Source organism: Apium graveolens, chromosome 9 (assembly GCF_009905375.1).
Source record: "Apium graveolens cultivar Ventura chromosome 9, ASM990537v1, whole genome shotgun sequence".
Taxonomy (NCBI): Eukaryota; Viridiplantae; Streptophyta; class Magnoliopsida; order Apiales; family Apiaceae; genus Apium; species Apium graveolens.
The window spans coordinates 137,112,231-137,128,221 of NC_133655.1; the positions used below are offsets into that span (position 1 = coordinate 137,112,231).

Below are 15,991 nucleotides of genomic sequence, written 5' to 3' on the forward strand. Positions count from 1 at the left end.
TTCATTAATAATTTAAAAATATCGAATCATCAATATGGACACTAGTTAGAAGTACGAGTCAAATTACTAGTTGACTGTTAATAAAGCAACCAAAAAATATTTTTTTTTCTAAAATTTTTGTCATATCACTAAAATATATAGATCTTGACATCCGTACAGTTGGATCATTCATTAATATTTTTAAAAATATCAAAACGTCAATATGGGATTAAACACTAGTTAGAAGTACGGGTCAAATTACTAGTTGACTGTTAATAAAGCAACCCAAATATATATATTTTTTCTAAATTTTTTGTCATATCATTAAAATATATAGATTTTGACGTCTGTACGGTTGGATCATTCATTAATATTTTTAAAAATATCGAAACATCAATATGAGATTAAACACTAGTTATAAGTATTGGTCAAACTACTCTTTGACTATTGAAAATGCAAACCAAATATATTTATTTTTTTCTAAAATTTTTGTCATATCACTAAAATATACAGATCTTGACATCCGTATGGTTGGATCATTCATTAATTTTTTTAAATATATGGAATCATCAATATGGGATTAAACACTAGTTAGAAGTACGGGTCAAATTACTAGTTGACTGTTAAAAAACAAACCAAATATATTTAATTTTGTTTCTAAATTTTTTATCATATCACTAAAATATACAGATCTTGACATCCGTACGGTTGGATCATTCATTAATATTTTTAAAAATATGGAATCATCAATATGGGATTAAATACTAGTTAGAAGTACGGGTCAAATTACTAGTTGACTGTTAAAAAAGAAAACCAAATATAGTTATGTTTTTCTAAAAGTTTTGTCATTTCACTAAATGTATCTAGTTTGCTATTTTAATAGTCAACTAGTAGTTTGACCAGTACTTCTTAATAGTGTTTTGTCCCATATTGATGTTTTCGGCTTTTTTTCAAAATATTTATGAATGATCCAACCGTAAAGTTGTGAAAATGGTTAAACGAAAATGTTTTAGGCAAAATTTTTAAAAAAATTAATCCTCATACTTTGATTATTTTAACAAAAAACATATCGTATACTACTATTTAGTTTAGGAGTTAAAACATATCATATATTGAAAATGGTAGAAAGATCCAACCGTACTTATGTTAAAATGGTAAAAAGAAAATGTTGTATACAAAATTTCAAATTTTTTTAATTATTAGACATTGAATTCTTTTACAAATAAGATATATTTAAACTTAATATCCTAAATTTCACGACACACTCTTATTAGTTATATTTATAATAAAAATTAACAAAAATTATGATTTCATTTTTAATATTAAATAACGAGTTGTTAAAATAAATTACAATATTTTGTAAGAAAATGATTAATAATGTATTAATTTTTTGTCCAAGAAATTTTGAGTAATTTTAATAACGTAAAATGGGTAATATCAACCAATACTGGTTGAATTTATAAATTGACAGTCTTAAAACAATCGATGACAGTTGAATTTAGTGTCATGTGAGCGATCCGTGTGACTTACATCTAACGCACGAAATTCGATTTCTAAATCAACAATCCAATGGTTCAAATCACATGTTTTAAAACAAAATTATAGATAAACATAAAAGATATTATTTAACAAGCCCCACCCACCCCACCCCGCCCCACCCCAACACTCCCTTCACTCTCTCTGTGAGTAAACACTTTCAAAACCCTAACTCTCCCCACTAACTTCATCTGAGTCTCTATCTCCATCACATCTCCCGCCGCAGATGCCGTCGTCTCAACTCCATCCCCCACCGTCGCCGCCACTCTCCTCTTCTCCGGCACCAGAAACCTCTCTACCTCAAAACTTCACCGACATCCTCTGGCTCCTCTCGGCATAAATCCTCCCGCCAGAATAAACACGGATCCGACTTGATCGTCGGAGTAATCGAGCTGTAACGAACTGTCGTAATGCGTGAAGGTGTCGCGGTTAGGGTTAGTAACGGTGACGAACTGGAAGAAGGTGAAGTTAACGGTGTCGTTAGAGAGAGTGAAGGTGGGGAATTGGACGGCGTTAGCGGTGATTTGAGGGTGTTTGGGTTTGAATAAAAGGAAGTAGACGGTGGTGATTGCGACGGCGATACAGAGAAGAAACACGGCCGCGACGAGACAGGAGGCTCATCTCTCACCTCACCCTCTCTTCTTCTTTCACCGCGCAACCGCCTCTCCTCTGTATACACACACTTTTCATCCACAATTAATTCAACTTCAGTCATGGTTTTTCTCTGTTCTGTGGCTTTAGGAAGTTGTGTAATGGGTTGATGCAGAGAATGTATTTTTTTGTGAGGCTCATCGGAATTCGGAAAATATCTAGCTTCCGGCTCTGGATTTTTTTTTTGAATTTGGTGTTCTTTATTTCGACTGAATGTAGTCGAATTTAGAATTGTCTTTTCCACCATATCCGGTCGAATTTAATTTTTGGCGGACTTTTTAAATTTTTGACTTTTTAAATTTTTTCAAAAAATTTAAAAGTTTGGGCGGGATTTTCAAATTTTTAGTGAAAAATCAAATTTGACCGGAAGCGGTTGTATTTAGCCGGTCATATTTAAGCGGTTGTATTTAGCCGGTTGTATTTAGCCGGTCGTATTTAGTACTAAATACAACCGGTTTACTAAATATTACTCGAGCGAATACAACCGGTCCAATTTAACTAAATACAACCGTTTTTTGGGCGGTTGTATTTAGCCGTTTTTTTGTAGTGTGGAAGCGGTGGAGGCGGCGGCGGGCGTCGTGAAGGCAACAGAGGTTATTGAGGTGGCTGTGGATATGGAGGAGCCCATCGTGAACACGGTGGAGGTGGATATGGAGGTCGTCGTGAAGGCAGTGGCAGTGGCGGTGGATATGGAGGCGGTGGTGGTGGTTATGGTGGAAGAAGAGAGGGAGGTGATGGTTGTTACGGAGGCGGATGAGTAGAGGAGGTGGTTATCGGAGGTGAGTGGTGGCGGATGAGTGGAGGAGGTGGTTATTGATTAAATTATGGAGGATGAGGTTGTGTAATCAGGAGGAGAGAGAGGCAGTGAGAGATAGATGGTAGAAAAGTTAAAAAAAGGAGTGGGAAGATAATATGGTATTCTTGCAATTTAATTATTTTTATGTTTAAGAAGATAGTAAGTTTGCAAGATTTTAAGTAAGGTAGTAGAGGTACAAATAAATTTTTAAAAGTTGGCATATTTGGCAAATTCCCTTAATTTTAAGCAAAATGAAATTTAAGGAGATTTTGTAGAAAATGAAGGGAACACTATATATATATACACATATATATAACATAATACATTGAATTGGATTAGAACAACTCCAAGAAATTCCTTACTTTTTTTTCTATAAATAATATTATTAAATTACCTCTTAAACATTTACAAGCTAAAATTTAACTTTATTTCCAACAATCCTCTATAAATTTACTCCCTATTCACTTTTTTAACATTAACTACATGCAAAAGTAACTAAACTCTTTCAAATTGAATGCATGAAAATGAGTAAAATAATAAAATAATAATAATTGACGAGGGTTATTGGTTTCCCAACGAGAAAGCTTTTAAGGATCCTAAAATAAACAGAATTGCAAGGAATTTATTAGAGCAAAATTTGAACTTTATTTCCACAAAATTTAATTAAAGAGTATCATCATTTAACATAGTTTTGGAGTTGCTATTAGTGGAGGATGTATATGCATGGAATTGTAGGAACAGGAAAGTCATTAGCCATATGCGTAAAATAATGACGTGTTTCTTTCTGCTTTTAGTAATCGAAAATAACTTTTTACTTGTTATATATAATATAATATATAAGAGACATATATAAGAGACTTTGAGAGAGAACTAACTAATAAGAAAAGAGAATATCTTATTCTTGTGTACATAACCATGATACAAGCAAGCCTTATATAGGCTAGTATGATGAATGTTACAAGAAAATGGAGAGCCAAAAGTCTCTAATTAATGTAGGCATATGAAAGACCAAAAGTCATCTACTAATTACATAACACCCCCCCTTAGATGACTCATAAAAACATCATGCCTCGTTAAAACCTTACTAGGAAAAACCCTATGGGAAAAACCCCAGTGAAGGAAAAAGAGTGCATGTGTTAAACGAATAATAAAGAGGACATTATATCTCCCCCTCATTTAAACATGACTATGAAAATCAACATAGATCTCGAAATTTACGCATCCCAATCTTGTGTACCAACTTCTCGAAGAAAGATGTAGGAAGTGCTTTTGTGAACAAGTCTGCTGGATTTTCACATGATCGAATCTGTCAAACATTAATTTCACCCCTTTGTTGAAGTTCATGGGTAAAGAAGAACTTTGGATCAATGTGCTTTGTCCTATCACCTTTAATGTAACTTTCTCGAGTCTGAGTGATGCATGCTTCATTATCTTCAAATAAAACAGTAGGACTTCCTTTATTGACTAAGAGACCACATGATTCTCGAATATGATGGACCAAAGACCTTAACCATACGCATTCTCGGCTAGCTTCATGTAGTGCCAATAATTCAGCATGATTTGAAGAAGTTGCTGCTAGAGTCTGCTTTGTAGACCGCCAAGATATTGCGGTATCACCATATGTGAATACATAACCTGTTTGAGATCTACCTTTATGGGGATCAGACCGATATCCTGCATCTGCATAACCAACTAATTCCATTTTTGAGTCTTTAGAATAAAACAAACCCATATCCATTGTTCCTCGAAGATATCTAAATATCTGTTTCACACCGGTCCAATGTCTTCGAGTTGGAGCAGAACTATGTCTTTCCAACAAATTAACTGAAAATGCGATATCAGGACGTGTACAATTGGCAAGATAAATTAGCGCACCAATGGCACTAAGATATGGTACTTCAGGGCCAAGTAGTTCTTCTCCTTTTTCTCTTGGGCAGAATGGATCTTTTTTCTTTTCAAGTGATCGCACAACCATGGGTGTACTGACAGGATATGCTTTATCCATAATAAATCTTTTAAGGACCTTATCAATATATGCAGACTGATGGACAAAGATTCCTTTTGATAAGTGTTCAACTTGAAAACCAAGACAAAGTTTTGTTTTGCCCAAGTCCTTCATTTCAAATTCTTTCTTTAAGTATGCAACCGTCTCATCAAGTTCGGCAGGAGTTCCAATGATGTTTAAATCATCAACATAAACTGTGATAATTGTGAATCCTCCTTTTGTCCTTTTAATAAAGACGCATGGACAAATGACATTATTAATATATCCTTCTTTTAGGAGGTACTCACTGAGACGATTATACCACATTCGACCAGATTGCTTTAACCCATACAAGGATCTAATCAACTTGATTGAGTATAATTCTCGGGGTTTTAGATTACATGATTTAGGCATTTTTAATCCTTCAGGAATTTTCATGAATATATCATTATCAAGCGATCCATATAAATAGGCAGTCACAACATCCATTAAATTCATTCGGAGCCCTTCCAAAATTGATAAATTGAGTAAAAATCTGAATGTTGTTGAATCCATTACCGGGGAATAAGTCTCTTCGTAATCAATTCCCGGTCTCTGCGAGAAGCCTTGTGCAACAAGACGTGCCTTATATCTTACAACTTCATTTTTCTCATTTCTTTTACGCACAAATACCCATCTATATCCAACGGGTTTTATACCTGCAGGTGTGTGGACAATTGGTCCAAAAACTTGGTGTTTTTCAAGTGATTTTAATTCTTCTTCAATAGCTTCTTTCCACTTTGGCCAATAATTTCTTCTTTTACATTCATAGATCGATCTAGGCTCATGATCCTCAATTTCCTCAGAAATGTCAAGTGCAGCTACATATGCAAATATATCATCCATGACAATTTCTTTTCTATTCCACCTCTTTCCTGAAATGACATAATTTATCGAGATCTCTTCATTGTCAACAATTTCAGGTGTTTGATCATCCTTGGAAGACGTCTCTTCAGTGATCAATTCTATGATGCCATTTGATTGTCCAACTTCCTTATCAAGTTTCCTTGTTTTTCTTGGAGTTTTATCCTTGGATCCAATTGGTCTACCACGCTTCTGGCGTGCTTTAGACTCATGTGCTAGCATGATTTTATTATTTTCTTCAGGAAGTTTAATCTTACAAGGAACATTAACAGCTGGTATATGTGACTTTGTCACATTTTTGACATCAGTAAAAACATCAGGCAATCTATTTGCGACTTCTTGTAGGTGGATAATCTTTTGAACTTCAAGTTCACATTGATTTGTACGAGGATCATAATGAGACAGGGATACTGCATTCCACAAAATTTCTTGCTTTTCTTTTTCGAATTTTATCTTATCTCCCCTAATGCAGGAACAACTGTCTCATCAAATCGACAATCGACAAATCTTGCCGTGAATAAATCACCAGTCATGGGCTCCAAATATTTAATAATCAAGGGAGAATCAAATCCAATATATACCCTTAATCTTCTTTGGGGTCCCATTTTTGTTCGTTGGGGAGGGGATATTGGAACATAAACTGCACACCCAAAAATTTTCAAGTGAGAGATATTTGGTTCTTGACCATTTACTAGTTGTAGTGGGAAATATTTATGATAAGAAGTCGGTCTTAACCGAGCTAAAGAAGCCGCATGTAAAATCGCATGCCCCCATGCAGAATTTGGTAAATTTGTTTTTATAAGTAATGGTCTTGCAATTAACTGTAACCTTTTAATGAAAGACTCAGCAAGACCATTTTGAGTGTGTGTGTGGGCAACAAAATGTTCCACTTCAATCCCAATCGACATACAATAATCATTAATAGATTGGGATGTAAATTCTCCTGCATTATCCAATCTTATTTTCTTTATATTATGATCAGGAAATTGTGCTCTTAATCGAATTATTTGAGCAAGAAGTCGTGCAAAAGCAACATTACGAGTGGACAATAAAGTAACATGTGACCATCGTGTGGATGCTTCAATGAGTACCATAAAATATTGAAATGGTCCACTGGATGGGGTAATAGGTCCACATATATCTCCTTGAATTCGCTCCAAAAATTTTGGGCATTCGATTGCAACTTTCACAGGAGATGGTTTTGTTATCAATTTTCCTTGAAAACAAGTAACACATGAAAAATCTTTGGACAATGGAACAATTTTGTTTTTGAGTGGATGTCCATTTGAATTTTCAATAATTCTTCGCATCATTGTTGAACCCGGATGGCCTAAACGATCATACCATATAATAAAATTTCTCGGGTCAACAAACCTTTTATTAATAGTCATATGTGACTCAACTGGATTTATGAAAGTATAATATAATCCATAATTATATGATGGGAGTTTTTCTATCACATGTTTCCTTCCTGAGACAATAGTCGTGATACATAAATATTCATTTTCATGTTCATTTGTTGTCTCAATATGATAGCCATTCTGGCGTATATCTTTAAAACTCAAAAGATTTCTTTTTGATCGGGTGGAAAACATTGCATTTGCAATCAATAAACATGTACCATTAGGTAGCACTATACTTGCTCTTCCGGAGCCTTCAATTATATCTGATGCACCCGATATTGTATTTACATTAGCTTTGGCTAATGCTAGATGCGAAAAATATTTTTGATTTTTTAAAATTATATGTGTGGTTGCACTATCCGCCAAACAAAAAGATTCCTCATCTCTTTTAACATATGATTAGAGGCTGCTGGCCATATTTCTTCATGAAAAATAAAATATAAATTAGAAGTAGAAGTTAAACATCTCAAGTACTTCATTAACGAAAGAAAATTACATATGCAACTGATAATAATGATTATCATAGTTCAAAGTTTAAAATAGATAGTCCAACATAAAGAAAAAGTTCAACTAGCACGGTAAGATCTTGTTTAATTATGCTCATCACCACCAAATTTAGGCATGTTTACATCAATATCTTCAAAGAAATCACCAACTTCCATGTGAGTAAAGCCCGAAGGATCAACTTGATTGTCACTTCCGAGGTGTGATTCAAGATGGGCGATCCCCAAAGGATCATTCTGTTCGGTGAAATTAGTTTCAACATTTTTCAAAGATGCCTGATATAGGTCAACAAAGTGTTTGGAGGTACGACATGTACTTCTCCAATGACCTTTCATTCCACAACGACTACAAGTACTTTCACACTTCCCTCGGGTTTCTCCTCATTTGTTTCCCTTTTCTGGAAGTAAGATTTTCTTTTAAAGTTCGGTGGATTTTATTGATTACTATAGCTTCGACCACACCCAAAACCACGACCACGGGCACGTTCATGCCCACGTCCATATCCATGCCTACGCCCACGTCCAAATGATTTATAATCTCTATATTCATTGTTAGTCACCGTATTCACTTCAGGGAATGGGGTTGAGCCAGTTGGACGTGCTTGATGATTTTTCATCAAAAGTTCATTATTTTGTTCAGCAAGAAGCAAGAGAGAAATCAGCTCAGAATATTTCGTGAATCCACGTTCACGATATTGTTGCTGCAAAAGGATATTGTTGGCATGGAAAGTGGAATATGTTTTTTCCAACATATCTTTGTCGGTGATATTCTCGCCACATAATTTCAATTGAGATGTAATTTTAAACATGGAAGAGTTATACTCGCTCACACTTTTATAATCTTGCAATCGCAAGTGTAGCCAATCATAGCGAGCTTTAGGAAGTATCACCATTTTCTGGTGGTCATATCTTTCTTTGAGATCCTTCCAAAGAGTTGATGGATCTTTAATAGTCAGATATTCAGTTTTCAATCCTTCATCAAGGTGATGGCGAAGAAATATCATGGCTTTTGCCTTATCTTATTCAGAGGTTTTATTTCCCTCTTTTATGGTGTCACCGAGACCCATTACACTAAGATGGATTTCAGCATCAAGAATCCATGTCAAATAATTTTTGCCGGTGACATCAAGTGCGTTGAACTCAAGTTTTGTAAGATTCGACATTATCACTAAAAACAAAAGAGACCAAAATATAATCGTCATCAATATTTATACACATAAATAGAATATAATATTATAATTTGTTTACGATAAAATAGCAAATAATAATCAAAAGAAAACAAGTTATCAATTTATCTCGTAAAAAAGTGAATTAATGTATAACTACTTAATTTACTACATTTATTTTATTTTATTAAGTTCATATAAAACAGCAAGTTGTGTTTTATTTCTGAAATCATGAGTTGTATATATAAGCAAAATCTAACAGATGTGTTTTTCAGAAAATAGGATAAGATCATGTTGAAAACGGATAAGAAAAATCATCATGTGGTTCAATGCTTTGGGAAGAGTGTCATACTTACTCCATTATTTACACAGTTGAATAAATTCTGCTTTATTTACACAGTAGATTGAATTCGATCTACTGCCTCAGAGAAATGAAGCTGCATATACACAGTAGATTGAATTCAATCTACCGCCTCAATTTATAATTTAAGAATGCTAGGAATTTTAAATCCATGAACAAGTAGGTATCAAAGTACAGGGGTTAATGATAGATATTTACACCATGTGTATTAAGCTAAGCAGTACAAGCAAATGAATACAAATTTTACTCCGCAACTAGTAATACATGACTTAAAAATTATACTGGAAGACTTATAAAAAAACAGTTGGTGGCATAACACTAACATTAATAAACAAACAAAAGTTTAAAGTTGATTTTCATTAAAATAGTCTTAGTTTACATTTTGTAAACCAAGCCATGCATGAAAACAAGTACCAATATTACGACTAAATGCTAACAATTTGTAAATCACATAAAAGAAATTTAGGAGTTCAATAGTTTAGTACAAGTTCCAAAGAGAAAGCAACATAAGCAAAGATAAATAGTTGGCATACTTACAGCACCTAAAGAAGAACAGAAGAACATTATAAAAGTCCGCAAGCTGGAAATTTTCCCTTCTCCCCTTTTTATACTATCGTGCTGATAACGTGTTATATATAATATAATATATAAGAGACATATATAAGAGACTTTGAGAGAGAACTAACTAATAAGAAAAGAGAACATCTTATTCTTGTGTACATAACCATGATACAAGCAAGCCTTATATAGGCTAGTAGGATGAATGTTACAAGAAAATGGAGAGCCAAAAGTCTCTAATTAATGTAGGCATATGAAAGACCAAAAGTCATCTACTAATTACATAACATTACTTTCATTTTAGTAGCTTACTACTTCTTATTAGTATATCTTTCTCAATCTGATCAACGTGACAACGTGCAAGTTGCAAGAAGGCCCTTTCGCCATTATCTTGGAGACTTCCAAACCCGATTTTTTAATTTATTTGTTGAAAAAAAATATTGAATAAAATCATTATGATATTACTTATGTGTACTGGTTGATAATCGGTGTTTAGGTGTGAAACATGAGTCGAGATTAAAAAATCAAATAATATTTATAAAAAATTGAATATCGTAATCTGTATATACATACCAAAATTAAAATATTAATATCAAAAATTAAATTGATATATATATAAAAATCTAGTTTAAATCTCGTGTGATACACGATTATTTTTTAATATTATTCGAATTTTTAATTTCATTTGAATTTAAAATTTATAAATTTAAATCATTATTTAAATTAAATTGATAGTGTATATTAGTCAAAAATAGTAATCGATTATATAATTATCATATAATTATTTTATTTTGTTAGATAGATACGTCCATGTTATTTTTGAGGAAAGAAGTGGGCTTGGTTCGAAAAAATAGTTTAAAAAGAAATGTGTTTTAGCTAAAAAAAATAAATGTTAATTATTAGTAGTTATGGTACTTTAATTCTATTTTATTATATAGACTTTTAAAAGGTAATGTGGCTTAGCTAAAATAGTTAATATATTACTCCCTCCGTTGTGTTTACATTGGGGGACGGGGGATCGACACGCATTTTAAGACTCCCGTAAAACATGATTCCCTAAATAATTTTAAACATATATTTTTTTAAATAAATATATAATGTTTAAACTTTTATACAGAAAAAGAAAATTCTAAAAAAAAAATTATAGAACTATATTTTATAGTAGCCTGAAAGTGCGTGTCAAACATTAGGTAAAATTATGTAAAAAATCCAGAGGGAGTAGTTATTAGTAGTTATAATATCAATGTTTTATTTTATTAAATGGACTTACCCGTGATATTTAAAGAATGTGTTTTAGTCGGAAGAAATAGAAAAAATATCATGTTTTAGTTAAAAAAATATTTTGATTTCTTTTCCTCGTATAATTCTATTAGCAAGTTTAATAAAAATTTAAGTAAAGTAAATGTAATTCGGTAAAATCAGTGTATACCAAAATACAGGTACCGATGAACAAATTTTTAATATTTCGTCTATTATAATATAATTTAGATAGATAGATCGATAGATTGAACCTGATAAGAATAATGAAATAATAAATAAATGTTATAAAATTATGTAGTTAAAAAATCGAATCCGGTGTAATGAAATTCTACCGTAAAGTTTATATCTACACTTATTTGTATTACTTGTTACAGTTAATTGTTACTAATAAAATTATTTTATGAAATAAATTATATAGTTATCTTAAGAACCAAATTGTTAGACCTTAAATCAACTGTAGAGGGGTGAATACAGTTAAACGATCAAATCCAATTAAAGAACTCAATATATAAGAACAATTTTTATATTGCTGAATAAAAACTGATTACAATATTCTCTCAAAAGAGGAACAGTTATCCTTAAGAGCTATTATATGTATGATATATTAATACATGACACACATAGAGTTAACTTAATTTGTACTTATATACTGCACAGCTACACAATCAATCTAGAAGATATGTTACAAGTGAATAATGAATCTTAATACATATCTAACTATTGATTGGTATAATAAGTAAAGATCTACACCGACATATCTCTGCCAATATATCTTCCTGTAATATCTCCTGATTTCCAGCTTGACAAACACTGATATGACAAATGCTAATGACAAGTACTGATCAACAAATACTGATGACAAATGCTGATGACGTCATCTTTGTTAAACTCTGATATCAAGTGCTGATGACAAACTCTGATAGTTATATACCGATATCATCAATTACATCTAACACAAATATATTTGTTATTTTAGATAATTTAATGTTACTTAATATTACTTGATAGTATCTAATTATCTTTTCAAATAACGTTTATTTTTAATACTTAATTATTGATAAAATTGTTTTTCAAATTAAAAATAAATAGATATTATTTTACTAGATTTATTATTATTTAATAAAATCTAAATACAACTCATAAATTTGTTGTTGTTAAAAAATAGTTTTTAGCTTAAAACTAAATAAATGTTGGGATGAACACCAACAAAAACAATCGTTTAACTAATAATTTTCAGTTTAAAAAATAAATAAATATCAATAAAGTCATTTATTATTTTTTTTCCCAAATTAAAAGTAAATCGACGCTCGGATGGAAACTAAAAATAATGAGTAGAAGTCAATTCGTTTTAGCAGTTAACATTTGATAAAATAAAATAAAATAGTTACATGATAAATAATAGAAAATAAAGTCTAGGGAGAGGAACTCAATTTGTGCTAGTATTTGAAATTTAATAATATAAAATTTTAAAATTTGTCATATAATTATTTAGTGAATACCAAAGTTTGGTATTTCGGTAATTTAATATTTTTGTGTTCAATAAAATATAATTTTGTTTATTAGGAGAAAGTTTAGAAGCTGCAAAGCAAGAGGAAAAAGATTTTATAAATTTTGAAAGGGACATGTTATTTTCAGAACCTTTTTTTTATTTTCAGAGCAAAAATATGTGAAATTACCAAATTACCCATACCTTAATATATATTCAAGAGTTTTTTACTGTGAATGCAGGGGCAATTTTGTCTTTTCACTCATTCTTTGCTCTGAAAATAAGAAAATTGCTTTGGAAATAATATTTTCTATTTTGAAACGATTCTGGCACAAAAGCTTTAATAAACAGGGAACTAGTCTAGACTCTAGACTCTAGAGAACGTTTATGCAAATAAGGATCAATATGTGTAAATTAAATTCTAATTCCGACTAAATGATTAAAATATAAGTAGACTTTCCTATCTAATATGAATTAACCACGTGGATAAAGCTTTGAATACCGGTGTCCATTTACAGTGCAACGATTCATTCAAATTCCAGATCGACGGTTTTCTGTAGCTCACTGGAATTTTAGTTGACGTAGTTCTGACAAATTGGAATTTTTCGGTAAAATTTCGAATTCACGAATAACTATCTTAATCATCTCAATTTTTAAAAATGTACTATCTCTATATAAATTGGGTTACTTAGTGAGCTCGTATGTATATCAGATTCAATAAAATTATTATAAATATAATGAATTAACATGTAATAGTTATATATTCATGAAATTGTTGAATTTTTGTTTTTGCTCGAGATATACACACTAATTTCACAAAGTTCAAACTTTTTACCATTTTAACATGACTGTCTAAAATGCATAAATCTACAAGCTTTGTTTGTAACAGGAAAAAATAGATGGGATGTTTTTCTTAATTCACTATATATTCGAAAACGGGATGTCCATTTAATTCTTTCGATTCCAGTCCGTAGTAATGAGAGTGATAATTGATTTTGGAGTACAGAAAGGATGGGGAATTACTCGGTAAAATCGGATTATGTATGTTTACGATCTCAGATGAAGTATCAGCAGGGGCGGAACCAGGAATCTAACATGGGGGGACCAAAATAAATAAAAGTAGAAAACATACCGATTTATTTGAGATGTGCACTCCTTTCTTTGATCAAATAAAAAGAATCAATGATCTTCTCGGCAGAAATGGTCTCCGCAATCTCCTTTTCAATATACACTATCAAATAATCCCTAAGAAATTCATCTTCCATTCGATTGCGAAGACTTGTTTTCACAATTTTCATAGCAGAAAAAGCTCGTTCAGATGTTGTAGTAGATGCTGGAAGAGTCAAGACAAGCCTTAATAGTCTATCAACTAATGGATACATGTCAGCTTTCCCTGTGGTTACCAATCCATGACATTAATCACTAAGAGTAGACAGATTCTTCAAATCTGGATGAACCGGAACATCTAACCCATAATTTTGTAGTTCACACTGTAGATGGATTTTTTCATCTCCCAAAAAATCTTCTGGATAAAACTTTTCAGCTAACTTGCAAATGTTCTTTATGTTGAAATACCTGTAACCATCCCTAGGATTTAGTGATGCACTTAAAATGAGAAGCTCCATCATTTGTTCACTGAATCTATTATTTATCTCCTGTAATTGTTGATCTATGGCAGCTGTAAAGATTTCTACTCGGTAATGATGTTCCATTGTCACCATTTGCTTTTGTTTTCCTTGTCGACGAAGAGATTTAAGCACATCAAAGTAGGGAGCATTCATATCTGGAACCAAGATAGTATGTCGTTCACAAAATGATCTCACATTTTCTAAGAGACTCTCCCAACCATCACTTCTCAATTTTTGAATCAACATCTTTGTAGTAGAAATCAGATACATGGCATTTAAAATATCTTGAGACTTTTGTTGTAATGCTCGACAAAGTAGATCAGTAATAGCCATTATCTCCTTAACCACATGTAAAATAAACACAAATTCATAAGACATTAACATTTAATAGCACTTAAAGCATCACCTCGTTGAGAAAAAGTTGTCCCTTGAGCAGCAACGTCAATTAAAACCGAGCGAGTAGCACCATACATTCTTATCAAACTACATATAGCAGTGAAATGTGAACTCCATCTAATATCACCGGGACGTTGTAATGTTCCAATTTGATTGAGACCTTTACCTGTTTGAATCTCTTCTATTTCCTTTAAATGTTCAATTTCAGCAATTTGATTAGCTTGCAACTCATCATGCCGCTTAGAAGAACTAGTAACCGCATTGATAATAAAGACCATATTTTGTTTCAAATTGTACTATCTTTATCTTATATGTTTATTTATTAATTATTAAGATTAATGAACAAATTCCATGATTTTCATCTAATCAATATTATTTTGAATGAAATAATTAACAAAATCAATAAAATTTTGTATAATCAATTCTCAATTACAATTTTTTTTTTTAAATCTAGGGGGACCAAAAAAATTTTTGATAGTAAATTTTAAAATTTTATATTAAAATTTTGGGGTTATTCCGCAGTTGGTGGGGACCGGGGCTCCCTTCGGTCCCCCCCCAGTTCCTCCCCTGAGTATCAGCCTAATGTGGTTGATAAAGGTCGATGCTGGAGGAGGATGTTGGCACCGAAAATCCCATCAAAGGCAAAACATATGTTATGGCTCGCAGTTACAGGTTATCTCCCCACCAAAGTTCAACTTCAGACTAAACAAGTCAGCATAGATAGCTTGTGTCTTCAATGTCAAATGGAGCCATAAACAATTATACAGCTTGTGTCCTCAATGTCAAATGGAGCCATAAACAATTATACATGTATTATTGACGTGTACTTTTGCCCGAGATTGTTGACATCAATCACACGATTATAATGTGTCTAGTGCTCAGACTTGTACATCGTTTCTTGAATAGATGGTGTCGACCTTTGATTTTGGAGTGCAGAGAAATGTCAAGCTAGAGCAATGCTTTGCCAAGTCAATTTGGAAGGGGATTAATGAACTAGTTTGTAATGACAGAGGTCCAGAAGCAAGAGAAGTAATGGTGTCCGCAAGAGTGGCTCTTAACCAATGGAAAAAAGCTCAAGACAAATTGTTTGACAACTTCCTTGGTCTTATGACCAACGAGGATAGTAGTAAGCATTGGACGTTATCAAAAGATAACACAGTTAAGGTTAATTGCAATGCTGCAATATTAGAAATTTCAAATTCATTTAGTTCTGCTCTAGTGGTACGGAATGATAAAAGGAAAGTCCTTGAGGCAATATCAAAGTGTTACATGGGCAGAGTCTCTTCGAGAAAATGCAGAAGTGATGAGGGTACGCGAAGCTTTAAGTTGGACAACATAAGAATATGGTAATTGAGACAGATTTGTTAGAAGATGGGAAGTT

The 15,991-nt window shown here is 32.3% G+C and overlaps 2 protein-coding genes across 2 annotated transcripts; both read right to left on the reverse strand.

Moving 5' to 3' along the window:
• Window positions 1–1,604: 1,604 nt before the first annotated feature.
• On the reverse strand, window positions 1,605–2,230 carry LOC141685611 (uncharacterized). The gene is made up of 3 exons (XM_074490707.1): window positions 2,197–2,230; window positions 1,887–2,131; window positions 1,605–1,787 (listed from the first exon to the last, which is right to left on the reverse strand). Exons 1-3 carry the CDS (start codon window positions 2,228–2,230, stop codon window positions 1,605–1,607), a joined length of 462 nt encoding a protein of 153 aa, XP_074346808.1.
• A 5,959-nt stretch (window positions 2,231–8,189) lies between these two features.
• Window positions 8,190–8,759, reverse strand: LOC141685612 (uncharacterized). The gene has a single exon (XM_074490708.1). It carries the CDS (start codon window positions 8,757–8,759, stop codon window positions 8,190–8,192), a length of 570 nt encoding a protein of 189 aa, XP_074346809.1.
• Window positions 8,760–15,991: the final 7,232 nt, after the last annotated feature.